The sequence below is a fragment of the Phalacrocorax carbo genome, chromosome 3 (genome assembly GCF_963921805.1).
Source record: "Phalacrocorax carbo chromosome 3, bPhaCar2.1, whole genome shotgun sequence".
Taxonomy (NCBI): domain Eukaryota; kingdom Metazoa; phylum Chordata; class Aves; order Suliformes; family Phalacrocoracidae; genus Phalacrocorax; species Phalacrocorax carbo.
In genome coordinates, this window is record NC_087515.1 from 95,157,873 (window position 1) to 95,176,436 (window position 18,564).

At 43.8% G+C, this 18,564-nt stretch overlaps 1 protein-coding gene across 1 annotated transcript; it reads left to right on the forward strand.

Annotated features, from left to right (window-relative positions):
- The first annotated feature begins 12,915 nt into the window (after positions 1-12,915).
- On the forward strand, positions 12,916-17,553 carry EEF1A1 (eukaryotic translation elongation factor 1 alpha 1). Its single transcript, XM_064447800.1, has 8 exons — positions 12,916-13,036; positions 13,846-14,036; positions 14,933-15,112; positions 15,252-15,548; positions 15,791-15,941; positions 16,124-16,380; positions 16,602-16,836; positions 17,151-17,553. The coding sequence occupies exons 2-8, from the start codon at positions 13,893-13,895 to the stop codon at positions 17,273-17,275; spliced, it is 1,389 nt and encodes a 462-aa protein (XP_064303870.1). The 5' UTR covers positions 12,916-13,036; positions 13,846-13,892; the 3' UTR covers positions 17,276-17,553.
- Positions 17,554-18,564: the final 1,011 nt, after the last annotated feature.

The window sequence follows — 18,564 nt, forward strand, 5'->3', positions numbered from 1 at the left end:
ATGATACGATAATGAAGTATGAATAGATAGTCTTAGTGTGCAGTGTTTTCCATCTGAGTGACTTCAACCACTTCCTGAGTGTCTTGGCATTATGTTGCCTTATTGCCATCATTCATAAGATGGTATAACAGACAGCTGCTTGGAAGAGGTAGGGGGTGAGGCAGTTGGAGAGTGGGAACCAGTACTGTGAGTGACTTGCTGGTCTCCAAAGCCTCCATACCATGCAAATATGAGGCTCTGCAGCCCCAAAGCTTCAGAAAAGTCTGCAGTTGGCTTGTGACTGTTAGATTAGTTAGGGTTATGTGCTTTCAGTCCTAGATAACTGCGATGCAAAGGTGAATGGTTTTCTTTTTTCTTTTTCTTTGTCAGACTAAATATACAGTTAGTTCCATTGTGGAAGGTTCTCACATCTAGAAAATAGGTTACACAGGAGGGCAACCAAAAGCTAAACACTGGCTAATTTTATGAGGGCACAAACTAGGGGTCTGAAAAGCAGGAAGCTCTGGCACAACAATAAGCAGTATCACTGTGAAGGGATTCCAGCCACCAGGTAATGCTTGCTCCAGCAAAAGCATCTGGCCAGTGCCATCTCTGTTGTCTGCATAAAATCAGGTTCATGTTTTATATGTCAGCTGAGTTAAAAATGACAGATTTTTAAGGCTATCAGTATGATCCAAGTCTAGTTTTTCAGTTAAGTGACAAATTGGTATCTATTTAACTAATTTCCAGTATAGTGCAATTCTGCTTAGTATCTGGGAAAAAGAAAATGGTATCCAAGCTATTATTTTTTGTATAGAATGTGAGTCAATTAATAGCTATTCACTTTTAAAACAAAATTCAACAATCAAAATATAAAATATGAGAAAAGGCGGATATAGATACACTGGGTTAAACTGTCTTGGTTAACAAGGAGGAGGGAATTAAAAGACAGAAGTTTGTGTATTGTATACTGCAAGTGGTATTGTTCATAGTAATTCCCAGTGCAGTTGAGTTGTCTATAGAGTTTTGGTGTCTGACTTCTAGAACCAAGTGATGAATTTATTCTGGTTAATTGTGTTTCATTTCTGGTGACCAAGACTTCTGTCATTTTATTGCACCAAGCTATGAAGGTGAAGACCTTAAAATCACTGTACCTGTAACGAGTTTTACATTTACATGTGCATTTCATCTCACTTTCACTGCAAACAGTGACTTCCTAGTAGGCAGGGCTGTACTCTGTGCTCTTGCTTTCTCTCATCTGATTGAAAAGGGCTCAGGACAGTTATTTTGTGTATGCATGCTAACTTCTTTTTTTACAAAAACTGCAGTTCCTGTTACATTTTTAACAAACGTAGCACTGCAGTAGAACTATATATGCCTCAAATTAACCAGAAAAAATGTGGTTATACTGATAAATGTTTTGCTTGCATCTCCAGCTGCAGTAATATGAGACCTGCTTTATAATTCATCCACTGGGAATTTTGTGTCTATTTTGAAACCTCTGACATGTGGCTATTAGAAGGTAACTGAGAACTATATCCAGACATTCTCAAGTACAGTGATGACAGATCATTTCTCCTTTTTAAACCATGTGGGTACTTTTGGACTGAGACTTGCCTGGCATGTCGTAAGGACGACAGGATTATAAATCATGCATAATCACCACGGCTTACCTTAACAACCATTGAAAACCAGTTCCACTGCTGCTTGGATGGTAGCAGAGGCAATTTTTGTTCTGTTGAGAGTAGCTGGATAGAACCACCTCAAACCATCCTATACTTATGGTAAGGTAAGATGAGAGTGATATGCTGTATATTATGCTGAATATCTGTGGTAATCTGCATAGTGAAAAACAGATTTGGGCTTTTTTGCACAGGTTTCTGGTTTCTCTTTCACTTTGAATTCATCTGTACTTTCTGCATTTAAAACAGGAGTACTCTGGTCTCATTCACAAATGGGTAACTTTTGGGAGATGCTCTTAGATCCTGTGGATAGTAGGAGAGGCCCTCAGGTAAATGTGATATAGGTGTTGCCTGTATTCCAGGCATGGTCTGCGTTCCTTTTCTCTAAGCCTAGTCAGAGGGAGAGTACGCGAGACACTTCACTGCTGCCACTCTGGGAGACATTGAAGGTGCATTGGCAACAGTTTGGAAACTTTGCTGGTTTGGCTGAAATAATAATTTCAAAGCCATGGCACAGATTATTGTCATAGTTTTGTTTGCATACCGCATTTTAAAGAAACCCTGAGGTAGTTGGTCTTGTAGTCCAAAAAAGTCACTGTTCTCTTTTGCAGTGATTTTTTCTCCCCGTAGGCTGTGATTTAGGCAGTCACTGGATATCAAAAGGCATTATGTCTGGAAGAGAAAATATGGAAGAATGGAGTGGTTTGTAAAACTGAAATGGAAAGCATATTCAATTGATATGTTTTTAAAAAGCTACTTAAGACTATAGATGACAGAATATTGTCAACTACTGCTTGAAGGGTGTCTGTATTAGCTTAACCAATCTGAAATGCCAAAAACCTGGTGTGGCTTCTCTAAGATGCAGCATAACAACACAGTGGTGGATAACCTTTTTTTTTTTCCCCCCCAATCTCTAAGCAAAATTCAATGAAACTTAAACTCTGGATTCAATTGGGCACTTTTGTAATTGTTGCTTATTCAACATATTAAAAGAATTAATTTAGTAGAAAGTGAACAATACACGATCAGATGTAATTTTTGCATATTGCCATCAATAGATCAATGGGTGCACCTGGGTATTGTCTGTTGTTGCTTGTACACTTTGTACCCATTAAGTCCCTGTCTCCATTAGCAGGCATTGTATGTGGGTAGAGCAAGAAAAGGAAAAGAATAAAAACCAAACAACAACAGAAAAAACAACACCGAATTCTTGGTTCAGAATGCAAAATTAAGAGACTACAGAGGTTGTCACAAGATTAGGGTCACACTAAGATGGCTAAAATGGTCTGACCTTACCTAGTCATGCACACAGTGAAAAGTAATATTGTTGTAAACTTGTGAAGTTGTAAACTGTAATTCTTATTTTGTGCATATTACCATTGACTACTTTGCTGAGTAACGAATACTTAAGATTTAGCAGTGGAGAAATAGACTTGCCATAGAAAAATACTCAGAATTTTTTTGAAAGAGTTAAGTGTATTTTCTCAAGGTTTAAGCATGAAATGCAGGTCTGGGCACAGCCTAGATCAGCCTTGGTGGTTACAATGACCACATACCTTAGTTGAGAGAATAAATAAGAGTGCAACTTCACTTTGTAGCTAATCTGATGTTACTGAGCCTTGCCACCTAAATGATATATCCCACTTCCTGTGGGTTGAATCTGGGGATCATGTGGCCATGGGGTTAACTTAGTCAACTGGGGGATTGAATAGAAAAGAAAAAAACAACCAAAAAAGCTTTCCTGTGGGATAGCTTCACTGCTTCCACTCCCCTTTCAACTATACAATCGCTAGAGCCAGTGCAGGAGATCTTAGGATAGAGGAGAAAAGCAATTCTTCTGGCAGGTATTCACAGCTGCATAAGTGTAGCTTTGACACAGAGTAACACCTTTCAAATTGCTGAACTGAGATGTAAGCTTAAGAGACGGAATTAAAAACTTGTTTTGGAATAGACTTTCTTTTCCTTTCATATTTTCTGTATTACACTTTGGTTTACCCATACCGGTTGCTGTCTGCTTCATAGGAATGTCATTATTCTGCACTGTTGCTAGCGGCTGCTGTTTCCCAAGAATATCCCAGAAGAAAAGCGGAAAGCAAGTGAGCAAGAGTTTCTGCTTCCTTAGTTCGTATGGGTGTGTGAATGTTGCTGGGTAACGTGACTCACTGCACAGATTTGTGAAGTAAATGGGGCTGCGTTAGCTTGCAACGCAAGTGTAATCTATTTGCCATAAATAGTGATGCTGTACTTTGTGTCTAATGACTCTACAAAGCTAAATTTAGAGAAGGAGCTAAGATTTTCTTTCCAAAAGCAGCATTCCTTTAAAACTGCCATTTCACTCACACATACACATGCACTCCTACCTGGGTAGGGGGACCTCATTCAGATGTGGGGGAGAAATGGGGGAGCCACTGCTTGTGTGCACTCCTACATGTTTCCTTATTACAATACTTGTACCTGTATGTAGTCTGTACATGGAGTTAGGTTTTCTATGGTGAATGTCAATGTATGTACACAAAATAGCAGATTTAATATCCTTTGTGCTGAATTGAAAACAGCATACACAATTAAAAACTCAGAGTGTGCTTTACACTTCAGGTCGCCTTAAGAATTGCACAGACTGTGATATGGAGACTGCCCGGTAACTAAGCTGGACCTTCTAGGTCTTCCCCTTTGCACAAGGAAGATCATTCATTGCTATTCACAGTTTCAGCAGCACAGGCTGCCTCCAGCTGAGAGTGGGAAAGTTCCTGTTTCAGGCGGCAGAGGACAGTAACAGACGACTCACTTGCATGAATCAGCCTGCAATCTTTTTCTAACCCGTACTGGTTTTTTTACGTGTTTTTCTTTTGTTCTGGCCTGCGGGATAGCCACAGCTCTAAGCTCAACCATCAGGCTCTTACAGTTCGTGTTCCCTTTCCCTTCCTATCCTCCGTCGTCATGGCCTAAAAGGATGGCATGTCAGCCTTGGCTCCCCTTCATTCTGAGATTTGGCCTCGGTGCAGAGAGCTGACTCAACACCTGTCCCCAGTTTAAAGGGGCCGAAGTCTACTTTGTACAACAAGCTTTTAGCCTCTGAAATGCCATTCCTCTGTGGATTGCCTTGCAGAACCACATCTGTTGTTTTTTGCAAGAATTGTTACAGAAGGGACTGTGGGGAGTAGCAGTGTGTATGGACTGACCTCCCCCGTGATGTTACTTAGTTGATAGTTCCTGTGATGGTATTGCTGCCTGTGGGAAAGTCATGTACACTGTTTTTTAGCATTTTTCTGGTTGTTTAGAAACTGCTGGAGAAACCAAATATGTTTTCCAGCACTTCATTTTGATAAGAAACTAGCACTGAATGAATGCTTCATAACATCATGCTGGGAATCTACTCAGTTCCTAACAGCTCTAATATAACCTGCCTTATGCAGTGGCAGGAAGAGTTTGTGGTACAAAATTTCTTCCCCCATCTTTCATTTTTAGCCTGACTCTTCCTTGGTTAGAGCTTAGGACTGACTATTCCATTTACTACCACCTCTCTGTTAGTTATATTAGGCTAGCTTTTTGGTTTTCATAAAAGTACTTGATCATCTAGTGTGGAAGATGGAATTTATACAGCAAGATGCATGATTAGTGGTTGAAATATTTGTGCATTTCCATTCAGATGTGACTACTATAACTAAAAAGATTGACCTTCAGCTGATACAGACACTTTAAAGTCCTGGGGAGATTTCCTTACCAAGCTAAACAACATGGGATGGAATTATAAGGAATTAATGCATGATCACACAGATCTAAGTAATGTAAACCTGTGGAAATTAAGGCTTGAAGAGACTTTTGGTTCCACAGATAAGGAAGTATTAGTTATACTTGAACCATCCTGATAGGTATTGAGGTGCTTGTAAGAAGTTGGGTAATGATGGGGGTTCCATTAGCTGCCCACAGAATCTGTTCCAGTGTTTTTGTCTCTAGGTATCATCTGAGATGGACAAAGTATCCCAGTAGAGGCTTTAATGAGTGCTAAATAGAATGGAAGGTTTATTTTACATATCTTAGAGCACTTCTATTTATACATCTCGGGATGTTTGCTTTTTTCACAAGAGTATGGCAGTGTTGACTCATGTTCAGTTTGTGATCCACTCTAACCCCAGGCCCTTTGCTACATGACTGCTGGCTAGCTGCTGCTTCTCCTGTGTTTGTGTAGTGAACCGTTCCTTAAAAAGGACAAATATTAACCTTGATTTATTTCCTAATTATTTTAGGCCATTTTTCTAACTTGCTCACATTACTCTGAATTCTGTTCTTGACCTCCGAGGCGCTTAGCCCCCAGTTCCCCCAAGTGGGCAATTTAAAATTATATTTGTGTGTATTTATAACTGTATATTTGCATGGTGGAATAATGCCTGTGCCTACAGAAATGGATTGGATACAACTTTTCATAGTGATATTAGCAATTACTTTGAGAACATGTCATCTTCAGCTGCTCTCCTGCACATCCATTATTTTGTCCAAAGTTTGCTGAGTTTACCTATGGAAGTTGTTTGTAAGGAGCACAAAATCTTCCCTTAAGTTAAATGATATCCATATTTCCCCATCTATGAGCCTGTCAAACTTGTCACAGTAGAAAAGATTAGTTTGATGCAATCTGCCCCTAACAAGTCTGGGGCTGTTACTTATCAACCTATTATCTTCTAAAAATAGTTCATTTGTTCCAATATATTTTTCCAGGAATTGCAATTAGACTGACTGTTCCAGAACTGCCCAGCTCATGCATGTGCTTTTTTCTTCTTTCTGCTTTTTTCTTCTTTTTCTTTCTTTTCTTTTTTCCTTTTTGTTTTCTGCTTCTTGTTTTCTTTTTTTTTTTTCCTTCAATTTAGGAATGTTTTTTCTATTTCTCCAGTGTTCTGGAACCTCCCCATTGCATAGCTTTCAAAGATAATCAGTAGTGGCTCTGAGGTAGTTTCATCTAGCTAAATACTTCAGAGACAGTGTTAGAGTCAGCTAACTAAAAACAATGGCATCATTCTAAGTAAATGGCCCCTCCTGTTCCCCCTCCCCCCCAATCAAGTTCTTTCTCCTTTATTGTGTTTGGGGTTTTTTTACTAACATCATTAAATATTGAGCACTTTTTCATCTCTTGGCTTACTGCTTTCAGCAAGCTGTTCCCACTGTTCATTGCCAATTACAAATAACTGGCTTCTATTTCTACCTTAATTTAACTACCAACAATCTCGAATCTTCTTATGTCTTTGTGCCCAGACTCGTGATTCTTCCTTTACAGGATTTTCTGTCTTGTGGAATTCTGGAGACTAAGCCAGTCTGCCTTTCAGTAAACTCAGTATAGACTGAACAGGTCATGTATAAGTACTTTTCCAGATCTAGATTTATTCCCATAGTTCTTCTCTGAAACCTTTCCAAACTTTAATCGTCTCAAATCTAAATTCACTGAATAAATGTCAAGCATATGCTATATGCACTAAATCTGCGTGAGGCTTCTAAATGACTTGATTTGCACCATTTCTGATTACTGCGGTTACCACGTAGCAAGAATGATGTACGTGCGATTGCAGTGGATACTGATCCTATGGCCTGAGTGATGCCAAGACTCGAAACCACAGCAATGTCAAGATGGGAGACTGAACAATGGATGTGTCCGCACCATCCTTACTAGCCCAGGTCTCAGGGACTGCCCTTCTTCCTCCTTTGGCCCATCCATCCACTGTCTCCAAATTGTAGCGTACTTTTGCGGTCTGCACCAAAGTCACCTTTATTATGTTTCTCTCCCGCGCAGCCATATGCTGCGTCTCAGGTTTTCTTGATTCCTATAAACCCCTTCTAGGAATCTACCTAGAGACTTTGTCTCCCTGAGAACTTGCCTTTACTTGGGTTGGTAGGAGAGACAGGAAGGGGGGAATGCAAAAGGTCTGCAAGATGAGAATGGGGAATTAGAGGTCTTCTGCTGGTGAACTTCCAGCTTGCTAAGTGCACAAGTGAGCTCCAAGCCTCCTACAGTGAGAGGCAGCAAAATTAACCTTATAAGTGAACATTTAGCAAAACTATTGGAGTATAGCTCAATCGCTGTGAGGGCTCAGAGAACTCTAGAATGCGTGGTCAGTGGGTGTGGAGCTGAAGTCCCACCTGAGGATTTCGTCAGAGGCTTATCAGCACAAAAGGACAAATACGTTGGTTTTGGCAAAATTATTTTTAGCAGAAGAGACCACAGCTTTAAAATGGAATTTTGGAAGTTCATGATAAACTGAGAACGAGAGCCAAACTGCCCTCACCTGGTAAATTTCTGTTCAGTAACCGATACTTTCTTTATGCACAATGCACAATTTGATTTTTTTTTAATTTTTTCTTTTAATGCTCCCACTTAGGGTGTTCTTTGAATTGAACTCCTAGAAGGGCTTACCATTCATTTAGGGTATCCAAAAGGTAGCAGGATATAGTAAAAATGTGATTCTATTTGGGAAGAGGAGCAAATGCTGTAGCCTGATTGCTGTTGGAAAACACTAATACAAAACCACAGAACAGTTTAACAAATTATATTGTTTCTCCATAATGGTGGTTACTATGTCAGCCCTTCACCTTTGTTCTGCACTGGTGTTTAGTAACTGCTTTTTGCCTGGAGCCAGGTCATCAGCTGGTGTAAATTAGCCTAATTAATGAACTATAGGAAGCTTTGTCAGGTGTCTACAGGTGAAGGGTCACTTTTTGGTTAAACTAAAGGAGGAATTACTTCTTGGATCTGAAGTCCTCTAGCTGTCTGCATGTATCGTCCCATTCACTGTTCAGTTCCAGCACAGCTCGTACTGAAGCAGCCACCTGTGAGGTTCTTTTCTTCCTGCTTAGGACACTTCTGCTCTAAATCCATATGCTTCTAGTTTTCTAGCTCGGTAATGCAGCCCTCCGCAGAACAGAGGTTTAAATACAGCTGTTAGTTCTGGTCGCATCTGCAAATTACCCACTGTGATACTAAACCTTCAGTATCATGGTTCAGCTGGTACTAAACATTCAGTATAAATCAGCCTTCTCAGGCTGTGGGTAAACGTGGCTTGAAAAGATTGTCCAAAGGATTGTTTTCAAAGCAGACTGTCCTCTAAGCATTAGTCCTTCACCCATTGTAAATGCTGTAACTGGAACAGCAGTGCTTCCCGCAGGAAACTTGTTTTAGGGGAAACAATGCCTTTTTAAGAGGCTGATGTTAAGTTATTCAGAAGCCTCTGAAATTGTAGCTGCTTATTCATCCTGATAGTACTCTCCATAGTTTGGAAGGCCACTTTCTCATACCTCCTACTGCAAGACCTTATTTTCTGAATCTATAAGCAACATCATCTATGAGATCAGACACGGTTGTTGAGGGCTTTATCCAGTTCAAATCTTAAAGACTTCCAAGGATGGAGGGGTTTATTTTGTGCTGTCTCCTAAAACAGTAACTTAAAGTGTCTCTTCCTTTTACCAGGTAATTTCATTCCTATAAAAATATCAGCTAGTACAGAGCTAAATAACTTTCAAAATTAGCTTTTTTCAAGTAGTTTAGATTACCTCACCCAGTTCAGTTAAACCATTTTTTCTGAAGCAGGTTTTCTGTCTAGTCTCTTCATACATGAATAACACCATTTTTCTATTAATTGTTCTTTTTTTTATTAAAAAGATGACTGCAAAATCTGGTAGCAAGTGTTAAGATCATGTAGGAAAAAAGATTTCATAACAGATGTAATGTTTTGTATCTCTATTAAGAATCAATGCATTAAAGAACATTTACAGATGGAAGTAAAGCTGTGTGCTCATGCTATAGTTCATGTTGAACATTTTGACCAATGTACATACAATGATAATTGTAACGTAGGGGTTAGAAAGCATTTCACAGTAAGCATTACAAAATAATGCAGAATCTGGTTTTGCTAATCACCGATTACTATTGGTGGTTTTGGACTGCTTTTCCATCACACTTTCTGAAAGTGCCCTCGAGAAATCTTAGTGCCTCTTCTGTATATAGTGAGCTTGATAAACTGTATTTATCAGATCTGTGTTTAAAGTCTTGTGCGTATAAAGTCTGTTTGCTTAAACTCCTGAATGACCTTGTTCATTGCAGCTAAAATAGCTGTATAAGTGCTAGTTACCTTCATCTTTGCGCAGGAGACTGACCAAAAAAGATGCCACTTCCACGTGTATGTGGAAGAGAGTTAAAATTCTTCAGAGGCACTCAGTGAGCACATCTTTTATTTTCTAGCATGATTTCACTAGCTGTGACTGTGTTCTGAACTTACAGTACATTTTGTATGCACCGGAGCCACATGCTAAAATGAAAGTAATGCCACAACAGCTTCTGTGATCTCAAAATCCAACTAATATTTACTTTAAAGAGTTAGAATATTTGGCTTAGATATACTGACAGCATAACTTTCATTTTAATATCATTTGACCTGAGATTCAAAACTTTAAAAAATGGTGGCTATTCTATCAGTTCCTACAATACACATGCTTTGGAGATCTATTCTATGTGTTCTTACGCTGGAGGAATATGTGGACATCAGTTATTGCAGTTTAGCGTATGCTCACCAGTGGTTGAGGGAGAATAAGTAACTTTTCCCCACAAAGCCCTCCTATTTCTGAAGTCAGTCTGGATTTAATAAGCACTATTCCAAAGCTCAAGAGACCCTGACTTCTTGAAATCTCTTCTCTCTGTTCCTTTCTAAATGTTTCATATCAAAGAGATTAATTTTGCCAAATGAACAATATCTAACATTTTTAACAGGCTGTTTGCATGCAGGATTTAGTCGAGTGTATGCCTGTCTGTGTTAGCTGAGAGGATTCTTCAGAACGCATTTCCACGGAATTATGTGAGGCTGCTCATGTATCTGAAGCTTCCCAGCTGTATAAATATTTGTGAGATTGATAATAGGAATGTTCCACTATTAGAATGGACAATGAGAGATACACGAGTTGTGGAAAGAATAAAAGCATGTATTGAGCAGATTAAAGAGGAAATAATAACACTTTTGAAAACTCAATTAAAGGAATGGAGGGGAAAAAATCAACTGTTGTAGACTTGAACTAGGACTGTGATTAAAAGTTTGTCCAACAAGCTCAGCTTTCGTAGCTTTCAGCTAGGTACATATCACAGAAATTGCTGTCTTGAGAAATACAGTTCTAAAAGCCTTTATTTATGAAATAGCCTTCTTAAAAAAAAAAAGTCCTTTACAAAAAGAAATGCGCAGTTTAGTATGGGCATGTAAGAAATCAGTAACACGTTTCCTTTCTCCTCTCCCTGTTGAGGCACAAGTCATGGACTACATTTGGAAAGTGTTAAACTACCTTTTTTATGAGAATGGATACTTTGACAGATCAGTCCATTAAAAATGCCCCCTACTGAAATACACATTTAAAAGCTAACTTCAAACCATCCTGAATAATAAAGCTTTTTAGCTGTGTTTACAAACAGTCTTTGCTTTACAGGAGACCCGAAAAGTGCTGCTTAGCTTTTTACCAAACACCTCAACCTGAGCCACGAAATCGCTTTCTGGAAATGCATTATCATAAAGTAACGTTCCTCCCTTTTCCTGCCCTTCTGTAACTGTGTCTTCATTAACAACTGCCCCTCAATGTCAGGGGTGAGGAAAGCTGAACCATCTCTAGCTTTCCCCCACCCCCGCCGCTAATCTCAGCCTAAAAACAATAGGAGGGGAAGAGAAAGAACTTGACTTTATTCCTTCCTTAAAAATTCGTGTGTTTAAAAATATCTGAACCTTTTTGCAGGTTTTACTCTGAAACTGGATTTTTGAGTAAAAGGTGTATTCTAAACTCAGCATCTTCTCTAACGTGACATGTCTTTTTTTTTTTTTTTACAAAATGCACCCTATTTTATTTTTTATTTTGCATGTTGAAAAATACCAGATATTGCAGAAACACTTGAACTCCATATAAATCCATGAAATACTAAGTTTACAGTTGATTAGCAAATTTGATGCCAGGTGTATCTCAGCTAGAGAAACTTGGAGTCAAGTGAAACTGTAGATGCATGAGGTGGGTTTTTTTATTTTGCTGTTGGTGGTATTTCTTTGTTTTTGAACAAGAAGCTATTTCCATGCTTTACCACTGCAATCTCAAGAGCATACCGAGAAAGGAATGGGATTACAGTTGCGTATATACGAGTAACTCTTTCTAACACAGGCATATAACATATCTGAAGAAGAAAACAGAGCGTGTTGTTTCCATTGCAGGTCATTTTAAAAGTTCAGCATCCCAGCTTAATTTCACTTGAATAGGTATAGGAGGTGTTGCATATTTAATGGATTTTCTTACATCAGTTAGGAGCGAGTAAACCAGAGAACAATCCACTGGAATCACGAGGGCTTTTATTTCTGATGTTGCGAGCTGTTTTGTGACTCCTCATTGCCACTGTTTCAAAAACAATTTGCTAGGACTGCCAGTTTTCACATGTGACAATACAGTCTGGGGCCACTTCTTGCAGTCTGAGTTTCTTACACAAGTCACATATCCTAAACTCATAAGTGATTTGCTTCAATGCATTTGTGCTTCAGATGCATCTTTGCTCATGTGTCTGCCTCAATTTCTATTTTTGTGCCGGTAAACTTTTGTTCTCTAATGGTTTAAGAAAAAGTTTACTTTTTTTTAAAAAAAAAAAAAAAAGCCAAATGATGCTGCTGCTTCTTCCTGAAATTCCTGCTCTCTCCCTCCTTCCCCACCTCTGTTTCTGGGAGACTTGCAACATGATGAGTTGGGGGGGTTCTTGCATTTCGTCATCTCAAGTAACAAATGTAGGTTACTCAGCGCAACCAACTAAACATTTCTTATCGACTGAGTTCTTTTGTGTCCGTAATAAGAAACAAAATTAATTGTCCTGGGGCTGTTCCCCGGGGACTCTCCCTCAGCTGCTGCATCCCCCCGCACCGGGCTATGATGCAACGCGTGACGCTTTCCCGTCCCTTCGCCTCCAGCTCCCGTGTGGCGCCTGTTCTCGCACGGGCCGAGCGCCCGGGGCTCCCGCCCCGCCTCGGAGAGGGGAGCCCGGCCCCCCCGGTTCGCCCCGGCCGCCTCCCGCCCCGGCGCTGGAGAGGGTCTCCTCTCCTCTCTCCTTCCCGCCGCTGCCGCCGCAGGGACGGAGAAGCCGCTGCCCGGGGCTGGGGGGGGAGGGGAGGGCGTCCCCCCGGTGCCGGCGGGAGAGCGACGAGGCACCCCGGCGGGGTGGGGGAGGGGGCCGGGGAGTGCCCTTTGCCCGCGCGGGCGCCCGAGCGGGGCTGCGGGGGCGGGGCGGCGGGGCCGCCGGGAGTGGTGACGTGTCCCTTAGGCCCCGCCCCCGCGCAGGGTATATAAGGGGCGGCGCTCACGCCGTCGGTCTTTTTCGCTACGGGTTTGCCGCCGACTTGCAGGTGAGGCGCCTCCGCGCGGGGCAGGCCGGGGCCGGGGCTGGCGCCGGGGGCGGGCCGGGCAGGGGGCCGCTGCGCCGTGGGGGCTCGGCGAGCGCCGAGACCGGACGCGGGCGCCATCGGGGAGCCGTGCGTGGGGGGTGGGGACCGGGGCGCGGGGTGGGGGGACGGAGGGGCGGGGGGCGCCAGCGAGGGAGCCGGGCAGGCGGGAGAGCGCGCGCCGAGGGGATGGTGACGCGTCGTCCCCCTGGATCCCCTCGCCCTGGGCAGGGGCACGGGGAGCGGCGTGGCCGTGCCGGCGTGGGGCACCGGGCGGGCGGCGGCGCCGCCGGGGCGCGGGACGCATGGCAGCGTGGGGCGGCAGTGGGGCTGCGGTGGGGGAGGGGGGAGCGGGGCACGAGTGAAAAAATGGCCGCTCGCCTTTCCTGCCCGCCGCCAGCTTCACAAAATGGAGGACGCGGCGGCCCGGGCGGGGTGAGTCACACAAAGGAGCGGGCCGGCCCCGCCCTCCCACCCTCGGCGCTGCCCGCCGCCCCGATCCCCGGCCGCCGGCCGTAACTCGAGCCCCGGCGGCGGCGGCGCGGGGAGGGGGGCGAGGCGAGGGGCGCTCGGCGGGGGCCCCCGGCCGGCTCCCGCCCGCCCCGCACCGCCCCTCCCTTCCCAGGGCGGGGCCGGGGCCTCCATCCCGGCCGGGCCTGCCCGGGCCGCCCTGCACGCGGGGCCGCCATCGCCGCCCGCCCCCGCCCCCCTCCCCGCGCCGGGGCGGCCTCCGCACCCGCGGCGTAACCGGTCTCCTTCTGGCGAACTCGCAGGTGTCGATTCTCTTCTGCCGAAAGAAGGAACTTAACTAACATCCGAAATGGGAAAGGAGAAGACCCACATCAACATCGTCGTCATCGGCCACGTCGATTCCGGCAAGTCCACCACCACCGGCCACCTCATCTACAAATGCGGTGGCATCGACAAGAGGACCATCGAGAAGTTCGAGAAGGAAGCTGCTGAGGTGCGTGGCGGGCCCGTGGCGTCCAGCAAAATTTCGGTGGTGCGGGGATGAGTAAAGAGGCTTAGTTGCAAAACCCGAGGTGCAAACTGTTCTGTGGCCACAGGGAGGCGGTTTGGTTGCAGCCGTCCCGGCAGCTGAACAAGCGCCTGAGTGTTCTGTGGCCACAGGGCGGCAGTTAGGCTGCACCCGTAGGTGAAAGGAGTGCTGGAGTGTGGGATCCGCCATTATGTTAGCTGGCAAAGCTCAAATAGTGACGTGTAGCCCAAAACTACGTCTGCGTGATTAAATCTGGAATCGTAATTTAAGCGGAGTTCCCTGCTTCCGTCTTTGCATACGTGTAGTTGAGGATAAAATTACAGAAGTTGCTCTGGTAAGTAAGGTTTAGTTCGGGAAATGACAAAGGTGTGGATTTGGCACCTGAACCTGTAGAAAGTCTTTATCAATTGCCTGTTTTTTTCCTGTGTAGTAACAGCATAGGTCTTAGTAAGCACATCACAGAACGAAATGTAGTGAATGTTTGGCTGAGTGGCAGTTAAAACGTTGATTGTCGCAGGGATTGCATTAGTAAGAGAACTGAAATTTGGAGAGGACACTTGATACTAGGGCTTAGGCTCAAGAGATCCATCATAAAGATGTGTTAGTGCAATTAATAAGCTGTCAAGAGAGCTGAACTGTCAACAGGTTAAATAACGGAAGACAGTTGGCATTTGTCACTGGTAGTGCCAAGTGTATCTTGTTGCTTGTTTTACAAGCAGCAACATTTTTCAGTATTAAGCCACCTACTGCTCTTAGATTTTGCTCTTCAGCCAGTGTGTGATCTTCCTGAAGTAAATGCAACTATATATTCTTTTAAAAGGGGGGGAAAAACTGGATTTGTTTTCTTTTTTTATCCATAGATGGGCAAAGGTTCCTTCAAATACGCCTGGGTCTTGGACAAGCTGAAAGCTGAACGTGAGCGTGGTATTACTATTGATATTTCCCTGTGGAAATTCGAAACAAGCAAATACTACGTCACCATCATTGATGCTCCTGGACACAGAGACTTCATTAAGAACATGATCACTGGAACTTCTCAGGTACATGAATTGAACCGAGGGTTGTGGGAGTTAAGGCAGGCTGTTCGTTGCTTGATTGTGGCGGCGGGGGGGGGGTCCTTAATAGGTTGATCCACATGCAAGCATTACAGCGAGGGTCTGTTTTCTCTGTTTTCCAAAGGCTGATTGTGCTGTCCTGATTGTTGCTGCTGGTGTTGGTGAGTTCGAGGCTGGTATTTCCAAGAACGGGCAGACCCGTGAGCACGCCCTTCTGGCCTACACCCTGGGTGTGAAACAGCTGATTGTTGGTGTCAACAAGATGGATTCCACCGAGCCACCTTACAGCCAGAAGAGATATGAAGAGATTGTCAAAGAAGTCAGCACTTACATCAAGAAAATTGGCTACAACCCAGACACTGTGGCTTTTGTGCCAATTTCTGGTTGGAACGGAGACAACATGTTGGAGCCGAGCTCTAACGTAGGTTTGAGGTTTCTTTATGTTAAGAAATGAAACTAGGAGGTTTTTTGAGAAGTTATGCTATAGCAAGAGGGACATGTTTTCTAGTAGCTGTAACTTGACTTTTGGCCTCGGCACTTACAGTACTTCACAAATTCTTCATTCTGCCATAGCATACACTGGGATATGCCACTTGCTCTGTTCTAGCCTTGTGCCGTTAAAATCAGCAGGTGGTTTATACCTGGGCCTATTTTTTGTTACAGATGCCCTGGTTCAAGGGATGGAAAGTTACCCGAAAGGATGGTAATGCTAGTGGAACCACCCTCCTTGAAGCTTTGGACTGCATCCTGCCACCAACTCGCCCAACTGACAAACCTCTGCGTCTGCCTCTTCAAGATGTCTACAAAATTGGCGGTATGTGTTCTCTCTAACGCTTCTCACTTGCCAGCAGTGGCTAATGGATGGGGCAGAAATGCAGTGATTTGCCTGAGAGCTGTTTATTCAAGTGGAAAATGTAGAATGCTTCTCGAGCGTTCCCTTGTGTTAAGGGCGTATGTTCACTGAGCTGAATTTCTCATGCTGCTTCTCTTTTTCAGGCATTGGTACTGTACCAGTTGGCCGTGTGGAAACTGGTGTTCTGAAGCCTGGCATGGTGGTTACATTTGCCCCCGTCAACGTTACAACTGAAGTAAAATCTGTTGAGATGCACCACGAAGCCCTGAGCGAAGCTTTGCCTGGTGATAACGTTGGCTTCAATGTTAAGAACGTGTCTGTGAAAGATGTTCGCCGTGGCAACGTTGCTGGTGACAGCAAGAATGATCCTCCAATGGAAGCTGCTGGCTTCACTGCACAGGTAACTTCGGCGGCTGTTTGAAGATGTTTGAAACGTAGCTCGGGATCACGAAACACTGGAGTCTTGTTCTTTCTTACTAGTAGGCTAAGCTATAAAGTGGCAGAGACTTGGTGGTCTGAGGTGTATTTGCTGGAAGCAAATCACGTGAAAGCCCTGGCTTTGTAAGGCACACTAGTGTACAAAATTATCTTGGTGTTGACTTTGCTGTCTTGGTTCTCTAGGTTATTATCCTGAACCACCCTGGCCAAATCAGCGCTGGTTACGCCCCTGTGCTGGATTGCCATACTGCTCACATTGCGTGCAAATTCGCTGAGCTCAAAGAGAAGATTGATCGTCGTTCCGGCAAGAAGCTGGAGGATGGCCCTAAATTCCTGAAATCTGGAGATGCTGCCATCGTTGATATGATCCCTGGCAAACCCATGTGTGTCGAGAGCTTCTCTGACTATCCTCCTCTGGGTAAGGCATCTCCTAAAAACGTGTTAATCCTGACCTCTGGAAAAGATGCTGCCCGATTTCTAGTATCGGGATGCGCTGTGTTCTGCAAAACGCTACTAAAAGCTGTGACTTCAGCAGAAACTTGGAAGCGGAACCAGAAGCTCAGCAGTACCAGGGCTGGTCTCCAGATAACTCTGTATCTCTGTCCCGGTCTCCAGTTACTGTCCTAGGGTGGTGTTTGCCCACTTAGCCCAAGCGGCGCGTTGCTGCTGTGGGGTTAACGCCACGGGTGCGCAGGCCTAGACAAAAGTCATGAAACCTGTTTTTGTTTCCAGGTCGTTTTGCTGTGCGTGACATGAGACAGACGGTTGCTGTGGGTGTCATCAAGGCAGTTGACAAGAAGGCTGGCGGAGCTGGCAAGGTCACAAAGTCGGCCCAGAAGGCCCAGAAGGCTAAATGAAAATTCTGTACATCAGCTGCCACCTCAGTCTTAATCAGTGGTGGAAGAACGGTCTCAGAACTGCTTGTCTCAATTGGCCATTTAAGTTTAATAGTAAAAGACTGGTTAATGATTACAATGCATCGTAAAAGCTTCAGAAGGAAAGGAATGTTTGTGGACCATTTGTTTCGTGGCAGTTTAAGTTATTAGTCTTTAAAATCGATAAATTTTTTAAAATGGAAACTTGACCAAAAATCTGTCACAGAATTTGAGACCATTAAAGCAAAAGTTCAATGCTGCGTCTCTGGTGTTCTTTGGGTTAATGTTAAATTTATAGAAAAACCTATATACAGTCCTGGCGGGCTCAGAAAGGACAAATGCTACTTTTGAGTACATTCAGAAGTTGCGAAGCAAATACTCAAATCTGTTGTTCCTGAAGAGTAGAGCAAAATTCAACTGCAGGTCTAGTTTTAACTGATCTAAGCCTTAAAAAGAATTAACTTCTGTGGTGCTTTCTTCTTCGAAGAGGTTTTCTAGATCAGATAGCACAGCTGCCAGGTAACAGTTACGGTATTTTGGTGCATTCTGGTGATGCATTGCAAAAAAACTTTATATTGGGAAGAAGAACAGTGTGAACAAAAAGACATTTAACCTTGAAAAAGCATAGCATAACCTTGAAAAATCAAGTGCTGGATTTCCCAGAAGTTGTGTATGCAGATTTTTGATGGCCAGCAGAAACAGATGCGAGTTTTCTGGGGAACCAATTAACTGGCATGTAGATCTTTCAAGGTTAAACACTTCTACCTAAATGTTTTCTAATATATAGTAAGACAGTCAATAGTTAAACTTCAAAACTAAATTTTGTTAGAAGGCGGCTTTGAGGCTTGCCAGGCCGTCTCTGAACGACCCACCGTCACAGCGTCTTGCTCAGTTTTTGTTTCAATGACAAAAGCTGAGAAAGAAACGGGTGGTTGTTTCCACTGACTGCCAAGAGGGTGGCGTTTGTGTCCGTCCTGCTTGGTGGGTTTGAATTCTTGAACTTTGGGTCAGGGCTGGTTGTAGGGTGTCCGCTTGGAGGGAGTGCTGGTGCGTTGCCCAGGGCGATGCGATAGAGGCACGCTGCCGTGTCGGCACCAAACCACGCGGCAGGGCTGCGTGCTTGCTGCCCTGGCAACGGGGTTGAAGAGCTGGGTCAGTCAATTGAAGGGGAATCGGGTAACTAGTCCAGAAGATTACTACTAATTACTAGATAAATAATCCCAAGTAAAACATTTTGGACTGGTGAACAACACCAGCTGTAATGAACTGGG